The sequence below is a fragment of the Mugil cephalus genome, chromosome 5 (assembly GCF_022458985.1).
Source record: "Mugil cephalus isolate CIBA_MC_2020 chromosome 5, CIBA_Mcephalus_1.1, whole genome shotgun sequence".
NCBI classification, from domain to species: domain Eukaryota; kingdom Metazoa; phylum Chordata; class Actinopteri; order Mugiliformes; family Mugilidae; genus Mugil; species Mugil cephalus.
In genome coordinates this window covers 19,626,280-19,636,663 of record NC_061774.1, presented here as the reverse complement: position 1 = coordinate 19,636,663, position 10,384 = coordinate 19,626,280, and the positions used below count along the sequence as shown (strand labels likewise).

Here is a 10,384-nt window from a genome sequence, read left to right as displayed (position 1 = left end):
TCGACAAACACTTTCAAACTCCCTGAGACAAAAAGAGAACATCACCCACACATCTGCCTTTCCGTGTGTCTCTCTGTCTCTCGCAATGGTCCGGCCAATACGTTTGATTTGCTTTATGGCTTCTTCGCATCCTCCCCAGTTTGTCCATACCTCACGGTTAGAGGAGGGAAGGTTTGTGGGCACACGCAGCAGTAAAAAAAAAAAAAAAAAAAAGCATCAAGGGGATGAAACATGTTGCTCTGTGAAGTGTGAACTGAGATAATCAAGGCTGCCAACCACGACTACTCCCTTGATCACCTTCCCCAAATTAATTCCTGAGTAATTTCTGTTGATTATCAGGCTCCTGTGCGATCTGTGTTTATTGCACGTCGTTAGGATTTGACAGTACACATTAAGTATTATTATAAAACACTTAGTGGAACACAAGCGCAATCAGTAACAGAAACCATAATCATTTGTTTTTATGTTCCCTTTGTGGACCGGATTCCTGTCTCTGTGACTGGGGAGCACCTGGCAATAAAATGGATGCATAGTATTCACCATTCATGTTTTATTTTCATTCACTACCCACACCCTCTACCCTTCTCCTACTACACCCCCCCAGCCCTCCACACACCCACCGCGTGCCTCCCACCCACCTGCTTCCTTGACTGCTATGACTCAGTCCTCTTCCAGCTGAGGATACATGAGGATAAAAAACCTTGATGAGAAACAGCCAAGAAAACCATTTTACTCAAAGAAAGAGAGCAACTGGCAAGACAAGTGGCTGCCGCCTCCTCAGTTCTAATGCTGCCCACCTCACCCACATCCACATCAGAAATACACGCACAAGCCCCCCTCCCCTCAACATTGAAATTGATGCGCTCTTATTTTACCCGCTAATTCATCCTTAAAAGCAAAATTGGGAAGGCGGCGCAGGGTGTTTCAAAAATAGTTTTTCATTTCTCTAGATAGAAGTCTGTGTCGTCATGACTCGGTGACATGGATGGATGATTTCTTAAAGGCGAACTTGCCAAATATGTGCCTTACATGCGGCCTGAATCAGAAAGCCTTGAGGAATCAAAGCTGTCGATCACAGTACTTTGTTATTCTTACTTACAGCGTCAACCCATCTGTGCTCAAATTGCACCACCGCCACCACTTTAACTCCTCTTACATCAAACCAAATTGTGCACTGAAGCAGAACACAGTGGGAGACAATTATGCTTCCTGAATGGCGTCTGCTCCTCCTGCCTGTCTGATGGTCTCTTAGGTATCAAATCTATTCAGGAAAACTGTGGGTCACCGAGACCTTACTTTGTTAATTATGCAAACTGAATGCAGCATAATGGATCATAATGCTAGCCACGTGACTAAGACAGGAGCTTACATAACAGCTGATCAATCAAGCGGACAGAGAGGAAAATTTATGGCAAAAGGGATGGGTAGGATTCACCGAGAACGGGAGCACAGCTGTACACGCAGCTGGCCGGTAAGTTTACCGATTATTAAACTTCACACAGCGGCGCCCATGTGCCACCGTGTAATTGGTAATGCAGGTTTTCTGCTTCATTTGGCCTTAAAATAAGTGAGAGGAATTGCTTTAAAGGAGAAGTCGCACAGATGTGCGCATAAAGGTCAGTTTGTACGTCACAAAACAAATACTACAAAAAGCATTAGTATAAAGTAGTACGTTATTCTTGGGAGGTTTCAAAGGTCCCAGAAAAGAGGAAAACAGGTTATGTCACAGTGATGTCACCGGGGTTATCTAAGTGGAGGTGAAGAGTTTTATGTGGTGAACACATGTGGGTGATACTTTATCAAGGATTTACTCAAAACAGGGTTTTGTCCAGTGCGGCACAGAGGTGGGATGGTTAGCGATGATGCCTCACATGTTCTTCCCGTGTCTGTGTGGCCATCCAAAGACATGCTCATTGGGTTAATTGGTGATTCTAAATTAGCAGTAGGTGTGTGAATGGTCTCTCTGTGTTAACCCTGTCCAGTAAAGGGTGTACCCCTCTCGCCCCAGTGACATCTGGGATAGGCTCCAGCCCCCCGTGACCCTCCAAGCGGTTACAGAAAATGAATGAATAAATTCAGTTTTGTCTAGTTTTTGTAACTATCTTTTTGCATCTACCCTTGATTTACTCATGTCTTACATCCTTACAGTGATCGTGCATGTGTATATTTTAGTTTGCCATTCTCAGCTGTGGTGTAAACGAAGTGAGTTGTATTTTTAAGTGCTTGTACTCTACTAAAGTGTTTCTAGTTTTTGCCACTTGTTTTAGCTGCCACTTCCAATGATGAGTATGATTTTATATATGAGGTGGCTGTGGCTCAGTAGGTAGAGCGGGTTGTCCATGAACCGAAGGGTTAGCGGGTCGATCCCCCGAGTGTGCCATATGCCGAGTGTCCTTGAGCAACTGGTACTGGTGTGTGAATGTGGAGTGAATGGGTGGAGCTGACTGTAAAAGCGCTTTAAGTACTTTTGAGTAGGTAGAAAAGCGCTATATAAGAGCAAGACATACAAACATACAAAATAATGTTTCAGAGGTGATTTTAGCAGTTCAAACTTTTCTTACGGTTTCATTTAAATGATTGCAAACTCATGTTCTACATGAAGAACGAACACTGGAATGGGCCATTGAATACATGGACGTGTTTGTTATCCAATAAGAATTAGTTAACTCTGTAGAACGTAATGTATTGTTTCAGGTTAAAACCTGAATGAAAGGGCTGCCATTAAGAAAGAGTAAAGTACAAAGTTAATTCTTCTCAGCACGACCCCGTGATTAAAGATTACAGGTTGTGTGAACTCCTCATTTAACAGCGGAACCCAGCTGCTCTAGACTCAGAGACATTTTATATAAAAAAGATGAACTCTGTCCCAATCTTTATCACTGTCTTTATCACCTTGAAGGGAAACCAACTTTTTTTTTTCATCTAACCAAAGAAATTACAAGTAATAAGAGTTTGCGATGTGTTTTAGTTAATCAGAAATTAAATTAGTTTGCTAAATTCTAAGCTGTACAACCATTCAACCTATTAAAAGGGTTGAGAACTGGACAAGTCAGAACAACTTTTTTTTACAATAAAAACAAGACCCTTTATATTAACAGAACTGATGCCTTTATAATAATCAATAATCAATGAGTAGAGATTTGATTGATTTCTCCAAATTCTTGCATGATGTTCATGCGCTCGGTGAAGTCCCAGCACTTCACTGATATAAAAATAACCTCTCTGTCTCTGTGAATGACAGAGAGATGAGAGGCTGACATCATGAGCGGGGTCAGAGATGGAGCCCAGATCTGCATGTCTGAGTGTGTCTGTGTTTGTGGTCGGTGGAGGGTTGTTTGTGTGTGCTGATGTTTGTGCCCGTGATCCATAGCACTGCTGCTGTTTGCACTCAGGCATGTATTAGCATGGGACTGGAAGAGGGGGGGAGTCTCTCTCTTTCTCTCTGTATGTGTGTGTGTGTGTGTCTGTGTGTGTCTGTGTGCACTGATTGACGTCACAGACGCCCACTCATTTCCATCTTGTCTGCGCGCACGGAGAGAATAGATCCCCATCTGCATCCAGCTCTTCTCCCCCTGTACACTTCCTCTCCTCTCCTTGCACCCCACCTCCTCCCTTCCTCCCCCCCTTTCCTAACCTCCTGGTACTTTCTCCTCCGTTCTGTCTCATCTTGCCTCTTCCCATTCACTCTTGCACATCCCACCCCCATAAGTGCAGCCAGTCAGTCTAGCAGATAAACAAGACAGTCGAACAAAAACAGTTTAAGATGCCCAGACGGCAGCATCCCCTCAGAGAACCCTGGCACTAGACATCTGCTCACTTCAAGCATCACTAAGGTCCAGAGGTCTGGGGGACTTTTGACTCGCAAAACGTAAACGTGTACCTGTTGGGTTGGCAACGTGTGCGTGCGTGTGTGTGTGTGTGTGTTTGTGCATATTGTATAGTGTGACGTGTGACGTCCTTTCCCCAACAATTGCTCATCCACATTCACACACTGATATCCCTGCTGACGACAGGACATAATTTAAATCACTTCCTCGTAAAAGGTCATCCTCATTCTTTACTCACAGAATACCCCCATCCCCCTTCCTACTGCACACACACACATACACACACACACACACACTGAAACGATGGTCGGCGTGCGCAAATACGCGCAGTCCTTGACCAGAATGATGCGGACAGTGGCTGAGTTTGGGGGGGAAACGACACGGGCTGCAAATGCGTGGGATGACAAGATCTGATGTAGACATATTTAAAAGGGGAAATTATATATATATATATATATACATAGGCCTATATATAAAATGGGGCTATTTTAGTCGACATACCATCGGAGAGTCTGAAGGGACGGAATGAGAGCGAACACCGGGGGTTCATGCGCGACTGGGGCGCAGCTCCCTTGCGATTACTCAGACTAGACAGTGAAAAGACACAGACGAGGAAGAGCAGCAGGCGGACTGGCAGATGGTCAGGCAGACAGATAAGCGCACAGGCAAACATTCGGTTCAGTTCAGGCGGCAGACGCATATACCGAGGAGAGATAAAAATCATATTGGAGTAGTGTAATTAGTCCCCGTATGCCTTAGGGGAGGGCTGCGTGTCTGCGTCTGCATCTCAGTATCAAAGCCGTTAACAAGTCGGAGGGCTGATCACAGGAGACAGGATGAATGGACGGATCAATGAAGGTGTAGGAGCTGAGGATGATCACAAAGACCGCACAGATGAAAGAAGATGAAGCAGGGGGGGAAAAAACTAAGATCTGAAACTTTCTGCCTGATCAATAATTTATTTCATTTGGTTTCCCTTCACATCACTGCACTTTGTCGATAGATCTCCCATAAAGGAGGTTGGATTCATAGCCCTGATCATCTGCTCTGAATTAAAGTATAGTTAAAAGTGCGTTGCAGGCAGAGTGAAGGGAAATCTGAATGAAAAGGGAGTTCATTTTTTTAAGCCCTTGGGGTGTTTTTTCTCTTAGCTAGTGTTATCAGCAACGTGTCTCAGGAAAGAATAATAATTCCACGTTTAGGGTATGAGTTAATAAACTGGGAAGTTAATAGAAGCTCCTCTGGAGACTGACTGGCGGAGGAACATATATAGATCAATGCTGCCATCTAGTGTTAGAGCAGAGCAACAACGCTCAGCACAACACAAAATATCGACAAAATGGAGCCCGGTTCTCGGCCATGACAATGCAGGTCAGGAGGGGCTGAAACTGCTGCACACAATAGCAGAGGGAAGGTCAAAAATAAACACGTAGTGATGATCTGTGGAACCTGCACACAACGATTCGTAGTTAAATGCACAACTGGAGCTGCTGTGAAGGGTTAACCAGAGGGTCTGCTGCTGCAGTGAGGCCAACCTCAACAAATCATTTAAAATGTTGTTTTTAACAAAGGGTGGACCACAAATCATTACCAGTGTACGATCACACCAGCGTCCCCTTGTGTGTTTTAACTCACAACGCGGTGGGGTTCGGCCATGGGAGAACACAGCACACAAGCCACATGTCACCGTCGTCGCTGGAGGCAAACGAACACGCTGAAAGGAGAAGCAGTAAAGTCGCCCATTCGCACTGCCTTTGCATTATTGCCTCCACGCATTTTCTCTTTCCCTCTCCTGCCAGACCTCCTGCCGTTTAGTCGTGTGTCCAGGTTTACGTGGACAAACTGAGAGTTGAGCAGAAGTCGCCGGGCAAATTGTCTGAGGGTTTGAGGTGAATGTGGGTCGAGGGACTGAAGCGTGAGTTCATGTGGAGTTTAATAGGAGCGTCAGAAGCCTGAAGGGAAAGGAAAAAGAAGAGGGATTGTACGTGTCTGCAGCTCGAGTGGATATGGGCCTCCATGGGAGTGAGTACACAGCGCTTTAACTTCGTTCCTGTGATAGAAACAGGAGGATGAAAGGCCCGGGCTTTACTCAAGGCCTTCTTCTTGTTGCTGTCGGGTGCAACAGACTCAGCTTTTTAGTGGAACAAGAACCAGAGGGATGAAAAATGAAGGAGCAAACATCCTCCTGGGGAATTCTCTCCTTGTTAGGAAGAGTAGCGTCCAAGCAGTGGCTGACCTTTATCTGCCCGATCCTCCTTTTGCAACAGATACGTTCAACAAATTACTTTGGTTTGCGTAATCATTTAACAAACACAACTCTACGGTAAGTTTCCAGGATCCAGCAAACATCTACTCTGTGATAAAAACAAAGGCTGAATTATCTACACCGTGCACTCCTGCAGTGAAATTGAAAGGATATTTCAGATTAGTCAACATTCCTACGAAAACGAATGCAACTACGATGGAAACCTGTGGTTAATAACAGATGCTGCACAATTACTAAGTCCAGGTTTGCAGCTTCCGATTTGAACTTTAAGGAAGTGTCACATTTATTTGCAAAATAGTTCCTGGAAATAAAAAGCTATGTACGCCGAGTGTTCCCTGAAGCTGAATTTGGTAGCAGGTGCACGTGAACGGCTCGCTCGCGAACTCAAAAGAAATAAACGAGAGACGCCGATTCGAGGAAAATTCCCAGGACTTCTTTTTATTAAGAGAATTTCAGAACATAAGAGAGGGACCAGACACCTGCATTTGTCAGAGAAGGTTTCCAAATTCAATCATTTTAAAAAAACCAGAGTGTTTAGAAAAGCTGACACACGACAGCGTGGATGGAGCAGGAGCTGTTGTACACGCAGGGTCGTCTAGGAGACAGGTCGGAGGCAATCGCTGTTCCCGGAATGTTTCACATGTTCGTCTTCCTCTTTCTTATGGACAACACGCTTTTTTTTTTTTAAAACACAATTTTTCAATGAAAAAAAAAAAAAAAAAACAAGACCATGAGACAGAAGCAAAGGGGGAACTCACTGCACATTTAAAAGGTCTAAAAGAATCACCCACATTAACATGGCTGAACCGTTAATAAAACATGGATAAAGGCTGAGCTGTCGAGGGGGAGGAAGGTCTAATCTGTGGAAGAAGAAGAAGAAGAAGAAGAGGAGGGGAGGAGGAGGGGAGAGCAGGGAAGGAGGAAAAACACAGTAATACACAACTCACGACATAGTCAATCCGGCGGGGACACGCTTTCTACACCAAACAAGCCTTCAACAATCATGAAATGCCATTTAAAAAAGATTTTAGTGTGTTCATCTTGCTTGCAGACACTTGATATGACCACTGCAAATCTGCAAGGCGCTCCATAATCAGCTTTGCTTTTTGTGCTAAAAATCTGTACGGATACTTATAAAATCATTGATAAAAATATTCCTCTGTTAACAATACGCCTTGGAGGGAAACCATGTGAGAGACTTGAGGGGGAGCTGGCTGGCTGGCTGGGAGGAGGGGGATCGGAGGGGAAGGGGGTCGTAGAGGAGGAAGTTTGGGCAGTGGTGCTACTCGGACTTGGCCTCCTCCTTGGCCTCCTCGGGGGCTGCCTCCACCTGCGGGGACGAGGAGGAAACGTCAAGGTCAAAACTTTTTTTTAAACAAAGTGACGCTGCACATCCAAACCAACAACTCCTCCCCACACGCGCGCACACACCCACCTCGTTGGTCTTGGCCTCTCCATTCTCAGAGTGGTTTTCTTCGTTGGCCTCTGCCTCTGCGTTCTCCTTTGCCTTCTTGGTCTTCTTGTCCTCCTTCTTATCGTTCACAGCCTTTTCTTTCTGCGACAGGGAGACCAGGACGAACCATCAGATGACTGAACATTTAAGTCTCCGGCTTTAATGCCAAAGTTCATTCAAAATTAACTTCGTCTCACCTTTGCCGCCTTCTTGACCTTTGGTTCCGGCTTGGGCGGGGCTGGTTTCTAGGGGGGAAAAATAAGGGGGAACGGGATCAAAAAACCTGCTACATGCGACTATAATAATAGTTTCTGATTTTTGAGGAGGGGAAATGACTTGGGTTTACGTCTGTGGTTAAAAATGACTCTTAGAATGAAGATATAAGGAAGTACATCATTAATGACTAGCCCTAAATGAACCAATGAAGGAGAATTTTGAGCTACCTTAAAGTTATATGTCCTTGAGTCTGTATGATGCCAGTTATTGGCATTTAGTTTCTATTACAAGTAAAATAAACTGTTTTTAATGTGCAGACCTGTCGTTTTCACTTGCTGTCACCTCTCTTAATGCCCCTGTAACTGTGTCAAACCGCATTTTAACTTCTCCAACACACTTCTGTCAACATAACTAACGCCTAAAGCACTTCATATTTTTTTTTCTTAAACCAATATTTGTTATCTTAAAGCAATGAGTTGAGTAGTTTTTGCACTGTTAGGATTTCAAATCAAATAGCGGGGAATGCAGTTACACACTTCCCTTTGGTTTTAAGAGCAATAAAAAGCTGTATGCAACTTTTAAACCATTCCAGATGTTTATTAAGAGCATATGGAAATGTTAATGAGGCCAGTGAATGTGCACGTGTGTTTTCTTACCGCTGATAACCGAGCTGATCTCCTCTGGGGCTGAAACAGAGCAAAGATCGTTACCACGCAGCTCTTTTTTTTTTTTTTTTAATTTTGACAGGGGCCGTGTTCGGAAAGCAGGTCTTTATAGTTAGACAACATAAAAGCATTCTCGTACATAAAACACTCGCGCATGCCACATGCTGATTAAAATTTAATGTTTAATCGTATGTGCGGGGCGTCTGGGAACGCGGCCCTCTCTTACCTCCTCCTTTTCGCCTCCTTCTGTTCCCTGTGCCTGAAAAACACAAATACAACAGGTTGAGATGCGAAAACACCTTTATGCACAGTTTAACCGGTGTTTATGCATTTAGCAAACGGCTGCTAAATGCTCCCGGCACATATTATGACTGATTTCAGACCTGCTGAAAAGACTTTTCAGTTTCAGGTGAAAAGAAAATTTTATGTCAAATACAGGTAGATTTAATGCATTAGAAGCCAGGGATGTTTTGTTAGTGGGAGGATTTTAGAATGAGGATGCGAGGGCTCGGCCATGCGGGCCCCTGGAGCCAGATTTTGGGGGGCCAGGCCCGGCTTTTCCCTTCCTCTCCCCCATCTCTTTCTCTCATTCAGTGCATGAAGCTCACATTTGAAAGCTGGCGCGGGAGTCTCGGGGAAGGGGGAGGGACCTGCTCGGGGACTCGCGGGCGCCACCCGGCGGCAGTGCCACGCCATCGCAGCCATTTGGGACCGCGAACAAAGAGAGAAAATATATAATTTTATCGAAACGCGGCGGCCAAGGTTTGTTTTTGCGGTCAAAATGCAAAGTAGGGGCACTAAGGCATTTTCTGGCGCCACTTTCGGCCGGTTTGGCGGCGGAATGGCGATAAGTGAGGCGTTTGTTCTCGGTAGGTCGGCGACGAAGGTGGACAAGAGCTGCAAAGCATGGCTGCTGCTTGTGCTTTAACTGCATGGAGACCGAAAGAGACTTCTGACTCCCCAAAGGACAGCGGCTCGCACAAGAAAACGCGTTTTATAGGCCGTGTCCGAGCAGGAAAATATTCATTCCAACACACAAAAAATGTAGATTATATCTAGAAAATAGGCAAAAATTACCAGCGAGAAACCACCGTTATACGTTGCGTTATAATTAAGTAACGTCTCAGAGGGATGGCTTCACAATCGTTTGCATTGCATTAACGACTGATTTCCCCCTCAAACTATTTTTATTATTTTCAGAATACGTACCTTTCTCTTGGGCATGTTGATCTCTTGGAGGTTTTCTTACAAATACAACTAAAAACTGCTTTTCTTAGTGGGTTCAGTGCATGTGAAGACGAGTGTCTCCCTTATGCTCGGCAGTGTAGTAAACACACTGGAACAGAGAGGAGAGTGGTTGAATGGGGGGAGGGGTGCGGCTAAAGGCTTGATTGATAGGCTCTCGGCCAATCAGGCTCCGCCATTCGGGGCCGCAGAACACTTGGAAATTTTGGAGCCGGTGATGTTCTGGGGTCTGCGCGAATGGCTTCTTGCAGGGCGAGATGGGAGGAAGCCCGCAAAGAAAAGAAAAGGCTCGCAGCCGAGGACATGTTGCCTTCACGCCAGAGCGCCGGTGTCGGTGCGCGAGAGAGGCCGCGCGGCCGGGCCCGCACGCCTCGTTGCACAGGGCCCCGGACGGCAGGGCGACATGCCCCCCGTGTAAAGCCATGCATCCTCGCTGGCTTGTGTTTAAACAACCGGCGCTCACATCTGCAGCGGTCAGCGGTGTAACAAATGTCACCATAAAAATTCACTCCGCGCTGGAGTCCAATATGGCGCCCACTCCTCTACCGACACATTTTTTTTTTCTTGTTTGTCAGTCGGCTTTCCTAAATTCGTTTCAGGGGGAAAAGCCTGTGCGTCGCCTTCTCCAGACGCCTGCAGGGGGCCCACAAAGCCCGTCTACTGGAAGGGAAGGCTGATCGAGACTTCGCCTCCTTCCAGAGGCTGTGCTGTT

General features: G+C 45.6%; 1 protein-coding gene across 1 annotated transcript; it reads right to left on the bottom strand.

Annotated features, from left to right (window-relative positions):
• Window positions 1–6,504: 6,504 nt before the first annotated feature.
• On the bottom strand, window positions 6,505–9,795 carry LOC125008703 (non-histone chromosomal protein HMG-14A-like). Its single transcript, XM_047586061.1, has 6 exons — window positions 9,637–9,795; window positions 8,654–8,686; window positions 8,419–8,448; window positions 7,744–7,791; window positions 7,529–7,648; window positions 6,505–7,423 (listed from the first exon to the last, which is right to left on the bottom strand). The coding sequence occupies exons 1-6, from the start codon at window positions 9,649–9,651 to the stop codon at window positions 7,376–7,378; spliced, it is 294 nt and encodes a 97-aa protein (XP_047442017.1). The 5' UTR covers window positions 9,652–9,795; the 3' UTR covers window positions 6,505–7,375.
• Window positions 9,796–10,384: the final 589 nt, after the last annotated feature.